This window comes from Desmodus rotundus, chromosome 6, assembly GCF_022682495.2.
Source record: "Desmodus rotundus isolate HL8 chromosome 6, HLdesRot8A.1, whole genome shotgun sequence".
Lineage (NCBI taxonomy): Eukaryota > Metazoa > Chordata > Mammalia > Chiroptera > Phyllostomidae > Desmodus > Desmodus rotundus.
This window is the reverse complement of record NC_071392.1, coordinates 3,876,168-3,892,415: the sequence shown is the minus strand read 5'-3', so window position 1 is coordinate 3,892,415 and position 16,248 is coordinate 3,876,168. Positions and strand designations below refer to the sequence as shown.

Here is a 16,248-nt window from a genome sequence, read left to right as displayed (position 1 = left end):
CTTAGGGGGGAACATGCCTTTTTTACAAAACAAGTACAGGACATGTATATATGTAAACGTATAGGGCTAATATATAGCTCCCTAAAAATGTATTATTTTCAACTTACAGTTTCAAGTAGAGAAACCATTTTATTTACTGATAAGAAATTATTTTACTATACAACAAATGTTCTACTGAATTGAATTTTTTGATTAATTAAATTTTCGAAAAGAAATGCTTGAGCTTTGTGTTTTAATATTTTTGTTCCTCATAAGTTTTTTTATGGATATACTATAAAAAAATCATGCCTAATGGTTTTAAAATCAGAAGAAAAAAGAGTGAATAGAGAATCAGAAATTTCTATAGCTTAGGGTTTATTAAATCCCTTAAAGACATATTCAAGAAATACATCCATTCTTAAGTAATCATTCTAAGTGAAGTCAAGCTTCTCGAACTACAGAAATGTCAGAGAAATCTGTCCAATTAGACTGAACAGAAAGATTTCAGATTACAAAATAGCTCCCCTTAGCCGTGGAGCCCATTTTCAGGTACTAATTCAAAACAGATTTCACATTTATCTGTCTACAAAGTAGAAACAGACCAAATGCATCTGTGAAGCCAGAGAAAACATTACATTTTTAAAGGGTCTATGGCAGTAGCCAGGACAAATGCCCGTGTCTCACCAGGTTCTAACTAAATGTAACAGCTCTGTTTGGGGGAACACAATTTAATCAATAACGAACCTTGATACGATAGAATATTGTCATATTATAAACTCTTAAAAAGCACGACAGGTTAGGGAGAAAATGAATATTGTAGGATATACTGATGGGACTTTGTATTCATTCTATTAACAAAGAATAGTCATTTCATCTGGGATCTTTTTAAAGACTAAAGTTTAAGGATGCTTTGCAGAACAGGAATGGAAACATTTGGGAATATACTAGGTATACTGATTTGAAGAGTAATCTGCTACACAAATTAATAATATGATTTCATATAGTATATTCCACTAAGACGTCAAATGCATCGAATAATTTCAGTGCACATTTGGCAGGCTGGGGGCTGCCGCTGGAGAGCCGAGTTCCCCGGGCAGGACTCTCCCCACGAGGCTCTGGTTGCCCCACCTCAGGGCCTCCCACCCTGGGGAATCTACCAGTCCCTCGAGATTCTAAGAAAGGGCGTCGAGTTTGGTGCTGAGTCACAGACTCCCGCAAACGTGGTAGTCTCGATTGCTTTCTATGTTGGCACCTAGTGAATATAAGGAAATAATATTCGGGAGAAAACACCATCAGCTTTAAAAATACCAAATGATGCCTTCTCATACGGCAAACATCGAATATGCAAGAAACAAGGCTTGTCAAAAACGGTTCACAGGGACCCGTGGAAGAATTCCAGATTCACAGAGAGATGGACAGACTGTGTAAACTCTAGGAACTGCTGAGGGGCTGTTCACACCGCCCAAGAGTCACTGTCAGCTCTTACCGTCACACTTCTCCAGGATCTGGACTGTGTCTCCAATTTCCAGCGACAGCCCGTAGGGGACGGTGCCTCGAAAGCTGGCGATGACTGTAAGAAACGATACAGAAGAGATGAAGACAGTCGCACCCGGGGCGGGCAGAGCCACGGCTCACTGTGAAATATGAGTGAGCAGGAAAGTGAGTGTGGACAGGAGCCACACCTTGGTAGCTAGGAGACACGGTCACATTTTTATTTTATATATTTTCAAACGAGTCAACTTTTTTAAGTTTATATACTTTGCCAACTTCTCGGTCAAAGAAGTATTATGAACATGAATTTCCAGGATGAGGAAATTACTAAATTACCGTTTCCCACGTGTTCACTGCCACATCCACTCCCCACCCACATGCCTAACCCTGGTAGTTAATGAATATACGTTCAGCAATAAATGAGGAATGTATTTCCTACTTGTTACTAAGCTTGGTTTCCTTTCTGCTATACTATTGAAGAAGATGTCTCCTCTGCAGGCTGTAAGCTCCTCGAGAGAAGGGACTGTGTCTCTTTGCTCACTACTATGTCCCCAGGACCCAGCCCAGTATGTGGCATAAAAGCCAGCTTCTGTGTAGTGATCAATGGTGACATTTTAATTGGTCATGATGGGACCCTTCCCCCAGGACTAAACAAACAGCCATCGTGACTGTGCCCGCACACCTGAGCCATCACTGCATTTGTAATGGGTGGGGACAAGGGCCACCACTTAGCCCTCCCTGTTGCTTATTGGCGGGTCGGTTTCTGAACCACTTTGCGGGCTGGACAGGACCTGGATGTGACACTAGACAAAAAGCATGTGCAGGTCAGTGAAGCACAGGCAACTCAAGGGATTTTTAGAGAGAATGAGCACCGGGATTCTCCCAGTAATAATGACACTCGACTCGTGAAGGAGACAAGATTGGAGACATAACAAAAATGAACCTCAACATATGACGTGAGAAGAGATGTCTCTTAAAGACGGTACGTGCTGAAATCGACTTGCAGTTCACATCAAAGGAAAATGATGGTAAATGCTTTGAGTGCTTGATTTTGAAAAGATCACAGCTTCGGAAGTGAACTTCAGAACGCTGGTCCAGTTAGGCAGGTGTCAACACAGCCCCAACCCCCCCAATAAATGACTCTAATGCTGTGAACATATTTTAGAAGCCTGACAGAACACACGAATCTGTCAAAAATAAAAACGTGCCAATAAATAATGGGCTTTCAGAGAAGTTTAAAGCCCCTTTATGATGTCTAAACAGCAGCAATCAAAACACAGGACAGAAGACATAACCCCGAGTCCATGAGACGGATGAAAACAACTGCACGGTAACCAAGTGAGCACATCTGAGACAAGCTCGAATTCACAATGTCGTGTTCTAACTATAATCGTAAGTGCCCCGTAGCCTCATAGTGACGTGCTAGACAATTGCTCAAAAAATAACCAAGGGTCTATATACATCCCAGATTATTTCGAGGAACTTCCAGAGACCTCTTCTTACACAGGACTGACCACTAAAGGGACAGACTGATTACAGTTCGAAAGACTTCCGAACAAGTCCGCACCCAGAACTGCCTTGGACACTCATGATGTGACCTTTTGAGGTCCACAGACTCCCCAGCAAGCTCCCCACACAGCTCTCAGCACTCAAGGTCACTGCTGTAATCCCGCAACAGCTGCTGGAACCTGCCCCATGGCTAGCTGCTCCTCCGACACCTCACCTGCCTGAACACCACAGCACCGATCCTGGGATCACCTCCCTTCGTGCCTCACTCCACCCAAAACAGCCTTCTCTGGGTTCAGAAGTCACTCCACCAAAGTCACCGGTTCCTACACTGTGACCACATTCACATGGCCTCTCAGAAGCCTATCAACCCAAGATGCTGAGGTACAAAGGCCGGGTGTAGGAAAACAACAGCAAACTTGGTATCGTGAGATGGTGTATGAGCCATATCTTACCATGTGGTCGCTGTGAGCCCATGGCCGAGATGCCAGCCTCTCAGAGACTCTACCACCTTGTCAGGCAAAAGGGGTGCCAACAAGGGAACTGCAGATGGTAGTGGGGGAGTAAGTAGTTTACCACATGGTCTGGCCGTGAACGGTTTAAACTGCACTTCTCCCCGTCTAGTCATACACAAAGGTCTGTCCAGAAAGTACCCAGCCATGCACTAAGAAAACAGACATTCACTGAGGAAGATACAAGAGACCTGCACACAGGATGAGGACATGAGTCTCCTTCAACCTGGGCACCTCAGGCCCTCACACAGTTCTCCCAGCATTTCTTCCACCGTTCAAAACACTCTGCAAAATCCTTTGCTGGAATTGCCATCAGCTGCCCCGTTGTATTTTCCTGAATCTCATCGACAGTCTGAAATCTCTTCCCTTGCAAGGGTGATTTTAGCTTTGGGAAAAGCCAGGAGTCACAGGGTGCCAAATCGGGGCTGTAGGAGGGCTGAGTCACCTGGGTGACTGCGGTCCTTCCAGAATGTGGATCCCTTTCATTCAGCAGATTCTCGGCCATCTTTCAAGCACAGACGCCACACCTTTATGTGCGCTGCACTCCCGGCACCATCCCCGAAAGCCTTCTGAGTCATCCGAACAGTCCCGCGGAGGAACGTGCATGCTTAACGCAAAACTGGATACAGATTCATTGCTCTACTCGCTCAGTCATTTTGAATGTGACGGCCACACAGTACACAGGCTCCCTCAACAGTGTCTACTGCCCCCACTGACTAGCACAGTGAAGTCGTCATTGTTCACACATGTGCATTCCAGTCGACTCTCCTCGGCTGCCAGGCTACATCGATGTCATGCAAACTGTTCTCATTATATTAACAATGGCTGGACTTTTTCGGGACACACCTCATACATTCTACCCACCTGGGGGGAGGTTTAAGACTTCTAGAATTACCAGTTGGTAAAAGTTTTGCCAAGTCTCCCTCCAGACTTGATTTCTTAAAATTAACACCACTACCACCGTAGGAACCCTTGAGATGGATCACAGGACGAGGGCCCACTCATCACATCATGTGAAATGAAACCTCAACTTCCACATTTCATTTGTTTCAGAAAATGAACAAAATTAACATTGTTGCCCAATCTTGGTACACTACATGACCTCTTTAGATACTACCTCCTTCACCAAAGAGTCTGTATGTGTATGTTTGGTAGAAGGCAGCTTTGAGAACATCACTGGCCCTCCACACTGCACTGGGGGCTTCCCTGCCTCTACAGTCACCTGAGCTACATCCCTGTAGGAAAGCATCGCACTCACATATCCGCATCCTACTGGTCCTGCCCCTCTGGAGAGGACTGACGGATACATCTTCCCAATAAACTTTTACAATAATGCTTCCTTTCAACCAAGGTTTTAGGCCTTCCTGATGTTCACAATAGCTCATGAGTTACAGTTTCTGTTGTATACTATGTTACAACTGATTATTAAAGTCTTACTTAAAATAAGACCGACTACAAACTATAGTCCGTCTCTAACTTACAAGCGATTTACATTTTGGAAATTTCATAACGCTAGTAGTAATTTAGAATCAATGAGTGGATTCTCAAACTACCTCCTGAATCAATTAAGCAGCTGCAATAATAATTTCACATGCAATGGAAATGAAGGATGGAAGGGAATCAGACAGAGGAGGATGCTAGCGGGGAGGTGGAGAGAGAGATACTGGCAAATTTTGGGAGATAATGGGAAGAAGCTCACTTCTCCCAAATACCATGATTCTCACCCTTGTCTCCTAGGAAACGCCAGTCCCACAAAGGGCCACCACCTCTGAACTGAGCCACAGCCTGGTGGTCTACCCACACTGCTCAGTAGCTCCAACACAGATGGCATAACATGTATGTCCTGCTGTCTCCCATCCCTCCCCTTTTCCCCAGGGGAACATGGTCACATGAGGTTCACCTCTCGACCCCACTCCACCCCAACCACCAGAGAAGCACAGTAGCTACCTGACCCTTGGCGCTGAGGCAACGAAGACCCCAGTCCTCTGGGCCCAGTCCAGCCATTCTTTAGACTCCGCAGAGTGTGGGAACTGGAAGGGCCTATGAGAACAATCCCATCGTTACTATCCATACGGTACTTGTACACCGGCACTCACGTGGCTCATACTGGCCAAGAAGTTCACCTTCCCCCGTAACTCCCACTGTACAAATTCGCTATGAGGCCTTTCTGCTTCCCCTCAATGACTATTTCTAAAGTAAAAGACCTTTGGGGGGAAAATGCTGCTGGTTTATCTTTGAGTTTAATGACAAGTTAAGGCAAAACTCATGAAAGAAACTGTAATGGCCAACTCAGAGAACCAGGATAAAAAGCAACATTACCAACCCGGCCCTTCTCAGTGATAAATGACCTTCGAAACCCTCCCACGGAACTTCTCCATGGCACCAGGCTCCTCGGGGACCTTGCCCTCTGTTCTTCCCACTTCTAACTCCATAAACTAATCAAGCAGTTGCCTCCTCCATTTCTCTCCTCACTGAAAATTTCAGCTAAGGATTGGTCCCAGATGCTGCCTAAAATAATGGAGATCTGAATTCTCTGTTAGCAAATTGCTACACCATTTAAAAGAAACTTTTAAAAACTAACCCGCCCAACACACCTCATTTTTTAAATAGCGATTAAAAGTCACTGTGCCTGACTAGGGTTAAAAATCTCTGTAAATATTTATCTGTTTCCTCTTACAATGAAACTTGCCAAACAAATTAGATAACTTTTCCAAAATAGCTTCAAAAACGCACAATAGCTCTGATATTAGGACCCAAACCAGCCATTTATTTCACAATACAGTAATTAGGAACAATCCTTCTATTGCAATTCTGGGGTTTGAAAGGCAATTTTGCATTTGTTTCTATTTCTCTGCACATCACTGGAAGTGACTCAGGCTGCTCATGAAATGAATCTGACGATGTGAATGCCCTCGGGGATAACGCACTCAGCGCAGGCCCTAACAACTCTCACGTCAGCGACGGGCACAGAGTAGCATAGCCCAGGCTCCCATCAGCGCAGAGTAGGGTAGCCCGGGCCCCCATCAGCACAGAGTAGGATAGCCCGGGCCCCGAGATGACTACAGAGCAAGAGACATTTCAAAGAACACAGAAAATTTTACTGTTGGAAGAGAATCTCAAACTCCCCAAAATAACCTCAACATGCAAAAATTAAATTGAAAAAATAAAGAAGGATTAACACCAATACTTTACAAACTTTTCAAAAAAATTATATTGAAGGTGGAGTGTATTATTCCCACAGGTGAGTGGGAATTTAATGTAATTCCTCTTAACAAAAAGAATTAGGAGCTGAAACTCCTAAGCATCACTAGAAGTTACACCTACATGAAATGTACATAGATGACACGACTGTTTCTTCTTTTATTAATAATTATAATTTTTAAAAACATTTTGTTTTACAGCCTCTGACCACGTTAGTTATGCCTTATAAAGCATTCGCAACTTACTGAAAGTTTCACTATTAGTAATAAGTATGGGTAAATGTGATGAATTCTTAAAGCTAAAAAGCAATCAATGTAAGTGAATAATTGAACTATTTCTAAATAAATGGATGAGAAAACCAACGATAGGCTGCCAATACTCCAAAATAATATGCTTTAAAATTCTGAATTTATCAACTTCTCATAAAGTTCAAACACAAAAATATAAACAAACAAAATAAGTAAATATCAGTAAATGTCCCTGCCATCTCTTCTTAGGCTCTTATAGTTGAATGAAATATTGGCAAAAGATTAAGATACTTCTTGAAAGTTTTTTTCATTGGTGATTTTTAAGGTCTTTTTGTGTATTAAATATTTGTGCATTTTTAACCTTTTCAATAAAGACAGAGTATCTGGTTTGCCTGCTAGAGAATGCAGTTTCAAAAAACAATTCTGCCTTAGCCTGTGAGTTCTTCCTAAAAACATGGGTGACTGGGAAGGTTACGTTTTGTCTACCTAGGAGATAATGTACAACTAAGTTCTATTATTCCAGGAAATTCCAATTTATACTTGGAGCTACACAGTTAAAAATACCCAAAATTGCCCTGGTTGGGTGATTCAGTGGGTAGTCCCAAACACCAAAAGGTTGCGGGTTCGATCCCCAGTCAGGGAACATATCTGGGTTGTGGGTTCAACACCTGGTTGGGGCACATACAGGATGCAACCAACCAATGTTTCTCTCTCTCACCAATGTCTCTCTCTCTCTCCACCATCCCCCCACCCCCACCGTCGGCTCTCACCCCCACCCTTCTCTCTCTCTGAAATCAGTAACCATATCCTTGGGTGAGGATAAAAATAAAATAACCAACAATTTTAGGGGAGAACATTCCTACGCCATGTTGGAAGCTGTGTGACTGAGAAAGTCTCAGTGCTTTGCCCGCCCACAGCCCCAGTGCTGACAAACCCAGTAAGCAAATAGGACACACTAACCAAGACTCTATCAACACAGATGAGCTCGAATGTAGCCACTCTTCCCTCCACTAGCTCAGTTTTTTCTTTGCCATGACATTAACCCTTGTCTCATTCCTGATATGTATGTCAGAACAACAGATGATTGGCAGCTTCCCAGAGACGAGCAGGGTTGTGTCAGAAGTAACATGTGTTGGGCTACTGAGTGGGCATCGACCCAACCCCCAAGGTGAGCACATTCAGCTTCAAACAATCCCCTAGCTGAGGCAGGTCCTTCCGTTTGCTAAAAACAAAAACCAGAAAACAACAACAGCATCTCAGTGTGAATCCCTGATGTCCTTCAAATAGTCTGCAGCCGGCACCTATCAATCGACCTTGTCAAAAACAAACTTCTGAATTTACACGTGTTTTTGGGAAATGAGTAAATGTCAATCAAGTCTTGAAATCTCCGGCTTCAATGCTCAAAACTTCGGCACCCCAAACCCGAGGGCTGGGTTTGAGGTTCAGGCCCAGAAGACAGGCAGAAACTGACCTTGCTTTCTATGCCAAAGAGCCACGTGTACCCACAAGTAAAGTTTTTAAAAGAACTTTAATGAACGTGCCAAAGCTGGACTACTATAGCATCAGGGAGCCAGAACTTGACAAAGAGCGCGGAAACTGCTCATCCCCTCCAGGGCCTGACAGGGGTGCTGACGCTACCTGCCGCGCAGGTTCCCGGCAGCCAGCGTCAGCCCCGTGGAGAACCTGGAAGGTATGGAGCCCGGGAGTCCGCACACCTGGGCCTCCAAGAGACGGAGGCTGTCGCCACTGTCATCTGGCAAGCAGTTAGCCTCAGGGACCGTTTCCCTGCTGACATGCTGACATCCTCAATTTCTAACTCCTGTGATTCACTGGCTGCCACTTCCTACTAATCAATGGAAGCCAAAGGTCTGCAACTTGGCCCCCTGCCCCCCAGATTCAAGTGTAACTTCCATCAGACAGAAGCCTTTCTAAGTGGCCTTCAACCCAGGATGCCCAGAGTTGCTCCCTAGAGCCGAAGCCGGAGCCCTGGGGCTGAGAAATGCAGCTGGTACTTGGTGCCGTGGGAGGCTGGGCACTCGGACCGAGGCCTCTGTTTCCCTAAGAGGCTGCAGTCACTCCCGGTCAAGTTGTATACAGCAGATGAGGCCAAGCGATGGGCAGAGCCGGCCTCTCCCTTCGGGAGCCAAGCGTAGGCATCTCCAGGCAGAACCTCCCTGGACGGGTATCAGGCAGCATGACGCCTCCCAGTGGGAGAGCAGAGGCTTCAGGTCACATGCTCACTGTTTGACGCTTTTCTCCCCTGAACTGGGGTCCTCGGAAGCCGGACCACGAGAACCCTAATGAAAGCCACTGGGCTCTGCATTCCTTCCCCTGCTCCCTTGAGTAATGTGGGCCGTGCTTGGGAAGCATTATTTCTGCGACTTCAAAATCCACCAGGAAAATCCTCAATTTACTAAATTCCTGGATTTCTGTGATTTCAAAATCCACCAGGAAAATCCTCCATTTACCAAATTCCTGGTATGTCTTTGAGGAATTAACAAAAACAATTCTCACAGACAGGCTCCCTCTTTCATCTACATTATAGCTCTTTTTGTATTATCGAAAAGAAATACAGCTTTGTGATTAACGGGTGCTAACTGCTGGCCAGGAGACCGAGTAGTACAGTGCAGAAGAGGGAGTCTCTCTCTCGGTCCGCCAGTAACATGCTGGGAGGTCACTTCCGTTAGTTCCTAAGCTGCCTCCTTTCTGCCGTGCCGAGGCAAGACAAGGCTTATCACGGACACGTTACTTCATCTTGACTTGTTTTTCAAGAAACATTTACTTAGGTGTGTGCACCTTTGAAAAGACACAATCAAGGATACAATGCTTTCAGTATTCTAGTAAAATGACTTCATAAAAATAATCAGTTGGCCTTAAACACTTAATGAGTATGTGATTCAAGTATTTCAGGAGAACTTTCCTGGTCTCCTGGCTTTGTCATCTAACTGCTGACGGACCCAAATTGACACGGCCAGTCGAGGCTTCTCCCTGCCCTACAGACTAAACGTGGGGCTTAGGCCCGCCCTTAAACCAGACTCCTTCCTCGTCCCTCCTCCCCACGCTCCTTGGCTCCACAGTCCAACACCTGTTCCTCTCTCGGTCTTCCACCTCAGGACAGGGCACTGCGCCCTGCCAGGCACTCAGGCTGAAGCCTCAAAGCCATCCTACCTCCTCTCTTACCCCCTACAGGGCACCCAGGGTGCCGCTTCCTACCCCCTTCACCAATGCCCACCAGTCACACCACCGTCACCAACCTGGATTATCGTGATCACCTCCTAATGCTCATGCTGCTTCTAAAACCTTGCTTTCAGAAGTCACTTGTCCACACAGTGGCCAGTGATTCTCCTAAACTTTAAGACAGATCACACCACACCTCTGCTCAAAATTACCCTCGCCTCTCCTGTGCACTGCCAGACGTTGGTCCTTTTCACGTGCCGGGCTCTCATGAACAGCGATGCTAACGAGACCCGGAGTTCTGAGCCATGCTTAATGCAAAACTAGCCGAGCGCTGCGAAATCTCTCCCCAGATCAGCCAAACGATACCACTCCCTCCTCATGATTTCATGCTACCGTGTGCATTTAGAAAATAACCAAGTTTCCCACTACAGAACACAGCTGGTCATTGAAGAAAGCACTCATCAGCAGAAATGCTGAAGGCCAAGCTCAACCCTCAACCCTCCTGGTGACACTGAGGACAGCAGAGCTGTCTCCCAACTGCAGATGGGAGCCCAACCCTCAGCCTGCACTCAGCACCTCCTGTCCACCCGTGTCACGCTGGGTACTAGGGATCCGTGGGTGGAGGACAGGCCACCCTTTCTACCTTCCCCTCCCTGAGCTCCCAACTCAGCTCACTTCGGAGTGTGTGAAATGACTGCAGACACAGACACACCCAGCCAAGGACAAGGAACCCCAGGGCCAGCTTCTGAGCTGTGCTGTGGACACACTCATTATCCGAGCTGTTTGGGGTATTTCTTGGCCTTTTCGTCTCAGTTACCAGACCAGCCATGGAGAAGAGAGCACCTCCCATCAGCCCAGGCTGCCTCCCGACTCAGTCCCTCTGGACCTCCCTGAGTGCAGGTTACAGGCAAGGTCTTCCCCACACTAGGCCGATCACATCCCACCTATTAAAAAATCCTTCAGTGACCCCCAACACAGCTCAGAGAGAGTTCTCATCCTCTGTGGTCTAGCCCAGCTGCCTGCCTGCCTGCCTGCCTTGGGCCTCCTCTCAGCATCTTCTAACTCTATTAGCAACAGATCCTTGTGGTTCCTTTCACTCACAATGCTGTTTCTTAACTCCACGTGGGGGCGGGGGGCCATGGGGGTCCTACTGCTAAGAACAGCCCTCAGCCCCATTCACAGTTTGGTTTTTTCTAAATCATGATAAATTCAACTAAGAGAATGTCACCTCCACCAGGCAGCCTTCCCTGCCTACTCCAGTACACACAGAGCCATCTCCCCATCTCCCCACCCACAAGGCCAGTTAAGTGCCTCATCTTGCTACTCCCATGATACCCAATGCAAATCCCTCTGTTTTTGTATGAGCATCAGTCTTCCCCACTAACCTCTAGGTTCCCAAAACTTTGTCTAATACACAGAACGTTATCTAACACATCGAGAGGCTTGATACTGGGTTGGCCAAAAAGTTCATTTAGTTTTTTCCGTAGGATGCTTTAGTAGTTCTTAGTCATCTTTAACTTCACTCAAAACAATTTTGTTATTTTGTATTGCGACAGCTATCATATCAGCATGCATTTTTATCAAAATTGGTGAATCTTTGTGTAGCCATTTAATATTGAAGATGGAAGAAGATAATCAACATTTTCAGTGTATTATGCTTTATTATTTCAAGAAAGGTAAAAGTGCAGCTGAAACACAAAGAAAAGACTTGTGCAGGGTGTGGAGAAGGTGCTGTGACTGATCGAACATGTCATAAGTGGTTTGCAAAGTTTCTTGTACTATGGACATTTTTGGTCAAATAATTCTTGGCTGTGGGGCTGTCTTATGCATTAGAAGATGTTTAGCTGCACCCCCGGCCTCTACCCACTAGAAGCTAATAGGGGACGATGGCCAACATACTCAAAATATCCAAATCGATGAAGTTATTGGGGAAATGAAAAATGTGTCTTTTGAGAAAAAAAAAATACAGACTTTTTGCCCAACCCAACAGAAGCCCCATTAGCCACCCCCTTCCCATCTGCCCCTCACAGGGGTCAGCAAGAGAAGGCCCACCAGCCACAGCCAGCAGCCTCCTGTTTGGTAAGAGAAGTGCGGCTCACGGCGAGGTCCTGCAGCACAGACAGCTCGGCTGTGCAGCTGAGGGCACGGCGGGTTTGGATGGACTTGCTGGCTACTCACGGGCACTCTCTAAGGTGGGGGCTACTAGTGAAAATGATCAATGATCACATGACTCAACCCCACAAACACGTGGGAAAAACTGCATGTGCCCATAGAATTCTAATGGTGGTGAGTCACGGTGCTTCCTCCCAACCCACAGTCCAGTGAACAACAGGGCCATGATGCCCAGCAGTCATGCCAAGGTCGAGAAGGACAAGACTGAAGGTATGGACTGCACAGGACACAGAAGAGACTGTTGGCAGACCTGGGAGCCGGATGATGAAGCTTCCACCACAAAGACAACTCCTGACTTGAGTCTTAAGTGACGACGAGGATTGGCAGAGAGAAAGGAAGAGAGCCAGTAAAGCCCGGTCAGAGCCCACGCGTGAGGAAATGGCACTAGAGCAGGAAGAACAGGTCCCAGGTGGAACGGAGGAGGTAGGAGCAGCGAGTCAACTTTTTTAAGGATGAAACAGGAGTGTGTTCAAAGTCCAAGGCCTGTGAGGACTGAGACTCAGGCTGAGACCCTCCCAGGGGACAGCAAAGATAAAATCAAGTGGGAGAAATTTCAACCCGGAAGGGACGCTTTCCGAAAGAACCCAGATCAAGTGAAATGGAAGCTCAGGGAAGAACGAACATCCCGGATCACGGTCTACACAGCAAGTCACAGCAGCCCTCCGTCCTGTGGCACAAAGAGACTCCAACTGTCTGTCACACTGCGTTCTCTCACACTGGTCCATTTCTCCCTCTGCACGGGTGACACACATTCCACACTGAACCCTACTACGACTCCGTCCTGCTCTGCAGGCTGGTGAGTGTGTTTGTTTTTCAGATTTCTCTCCGATTATTTAAAAAAAATAATGCTGGGCTAGCACTTTCCAACCGACTGCCTAGAATGCAGAGCAGACGCCGGCAGGGCGGGTCCTACAGTATCAGGACACATGGTGCGGCCGAGGTTTCCCTCCTCTGCCTCTCCACGCCCAGCTCCTTCCAGCCGCCCTTGAACAATCTGTCACAGAGCCAGCGGCACCCAGCTGGGAACTGTGCCTGTCGGTTGTGTTCCATCACAGGGGGACACAGGACCCAGAGCAAATGTGCTAATTGCTGTGCATGCGCGGGCACAGAAAGGCGAAATGGCCACTGTCAGGGAGCAACGGCATTTCAGTGACAGTCTTCTGTGTGAAGGTCGCACCCACCCTCCCACCCATTCACACACCATTCACTGGGCGCCCACTGGAGGAAGCAGGGCACTGTGAACCCACACGGGCAGCAGAGGACCGCTCATTTCATCAGGAGGCCCTGGACAGGAGTCTGTTTTACAAAAATAAGGATCCGAAGAAGCCTCACGGAATGCAAGTACGTGGGGGAAAATAACTCGTAAACTGTCACCAGCCACTGTCAGCCCAGGACTGACACAACACGTGGTGTAGGCAACGTCCTTTTCAAAGTCAAATTGACATTGGACGAGAACTGTCATTAACCCTTGAACTTCCACGCTGATGAGCAGGACAGAACTTGTCACTTTGGTCTGGATAATCTAAAATGTCAGCCAGCGGCCGCTCTTGAACTTCCATGGAAATTCATTAGTTCCAACAGACAGCGGTGTTAATGAAGATGGTAATTGCACTCACTGGGCAGCTTGATTGCTTGTGTTGACAGAAGGAGAGGCTGTTATAAACCGATCTGATCCCACTTAAGCCTTGGGAGTTCAAGGGTAAGCTACCAGTGCATCACAGAAAGAAGGTCTTTGTAAGAAATTCAGCTGAAACTAAACAGCATCATGATTCATGGCTTTTCTAAACATTCAAGACAATAAATAGCTGTAATATGTCAAAAAAGGTCTGAATGTCTAAATCACCGCACATGTACCTTTCTGCTTCAATCTGGCTTAGGAACCCACTCTCTGAGCACACTGTGAGCAACGCACTTCCACCTGCAGGAAACACTTCAAGACTTACTGGCGTCAGGAATGCTGCTACAGCACGTCACATTACGAGTTCCAGTGCTGACTTCAGACTCCTGCTGACCCAGAGGACGGGGATGCTAGTTTCAGGGCAGCAAAGCGGTCCTTTCAAGATGAGGCCAGCGGTGCGGAGCAGCAAGTCCCCAGGCACCTGCTGCCGTTCAGGAGAACAGCCGTCCAGACGGAGACGAGGGCTGGGGCGAGAGCTCAGGCCGGGTCTGAGCAGTGAACGCTCGACTCCCGAGACACACCCAGTGGCACAGGTACTGCCCCGTCTTCTGCCACCCACATAGCATCCACTGGCCCGTGTTCGTGCCGCCGATGTGCAGCTAAGTAACGGAGTCACATTTCCCAAGGATTTTTAAACCACGCTGGCACAACGAGTATCATGAAACACTCACCACGTGGCTGAGGGAACACACTGTGAGCAGTGTGCCTTCTGTTGTTTCTCACTAGTGCTGCCCCCTAGCCCTCTCCCCCCCGCAGTTTGGAAGGGAAGGTCCGACATGTTTTATACCCCTGTGGCCCAGCAACAGGCAAAGTCTAATGGGGACTCCCCTCCAGGGTTAGCCAGAGCCGATGACAGAGAGGCTCTTTCATTCTCTGGGGACTCTGAGCTCTGACAGGTGGGAACAGGAGGGACTCCACAGAGTGTGTCAGAAAAAGAAGCCTGAGCAGAGGGAAGACGGCCCCTGCCAGCACTTGACCCCCGGGAGCCGGCAGCAGCTGGGGCAGGAGCCAGCACCTCCGATTTCTCAGTTGGTAAATTTTTTTAGCTAGTTTCCATCTGGGGGGATTGACATGTGTTGACTAAAGGTGGTGACCACATTCGATGAGAAATTCTCAGAAAGGGATGCGATGCAGGGCAAAGGAGCCTTTTACGGCAGAAGTCACAGGCGTGTGACTTAAAGATCATCACGGTGACCCTATGCCTGTCTGTCCCCTTGGTTTAGTGTCAGCAAACCAGAATAGAGCAGAGGGAAAGAAAAACAGCAGGGATGTTACACGAACAGCAGCAGCATCATACAACCAGAGCCATCCTCCACCAACAGCCTGGCCCCGGAATCAAGGACACCAGCAACCACAGAGAAGCAAGTAGGATGACACTGAACCCGAGGATGGGGACAAGGGGCTGGTTCGGACCCTGTCGTGGTCAGCTCAAGCTGTGGCAACAACATAGCTTGTAAACAATGGACATTTCCTTCGCACACTTCTGGGGCCCGGAAGTCTGGGGTCAGGGTGCTGGTATGGACGGGCTCTGCTGAGAACCCTCTTCCTGGGGTGCAGAAGGCCAGCGTCTCCTTGCATGCTCACATGGCAGAAAGAAACTGGCCTGGCCCTCCGGCTTCTTCTGACAGGGGCCCTGATCTCATTCATGAGGGCTACACCCTCCCGACCTAAATTCCCTCCTCGCAGACCCGCCGCCAAATACCATTACTCTGGGGTTAGGCTGCAACATATGAATTTGGGGGGAACGCAACATTCTGTCCACAATGGACCCCCCAAAATAAGGGCGGTCTTCAACCCAGTCCAACTGAGACATCCTTCACGTCGTCAATCGACTCCTTCTCCAGTCTGCTGGTCTTCAGTGAGGCTGGGGTATCACTTGCTCCTTTACCTAAGGCAACACACCGAAGGGTTTTTTTCTTTAGGAATCCTCAGTTCCATTCTCTTACACTTCACAGTTCTCCCCTCCTTCCTCTTCTTTTATTCCTTTTCTTTCCTTTCTTTTTCTCCTCACTCTCTCCCTCCCTCCCTCCCTTCTCTCTCTCCTTCTCTCTCTCTCATCAGTGCTTCCTCACACAAACTTTATATTGTTAAAGATGGATTACATCTTCCTACAAACTTCTCGGAAAGGAAGCCCGGCCCAGCTGTTACAACTCTCCGTGCTTTCTCATCTTTAATCAAGGTGCAGCCTCTCCCCCATTCCCCCACACTCCTCCCTTTCCTCTCTTGAGTTGTAATTCACGGACTAACTTATTTTCTACGAGAATTCGCTATGTGTACTTCACCA

General features: G+C 47.4%; 1 protein-coding gene across 2 annotated transcripts in view; it reads right to left on the bottom strand.

Annotated features, from left to right (window-relative positions):
* DOCK4 (dedicator of cytokinesis 4) overlaps window positions 1-16,248 on the bottom strand; it is a 318,642-nt gene that overhangs the window by 170,872 nt on the left and 131,522 nt on the right. For both annotated transcript variants that reach the window (XM_045197367.2, XM_045197368.2), the window contains exon 2: window positions 1,466-1,549. In XM_045197367.2, coding sequence (XP_045053302.2) covers window positions 1,466-1,549 — 84 coding nt within the window. The remainder of the gene's footprint in view (window positions 1-1,465; window positions 1,550-16,248) is intronic.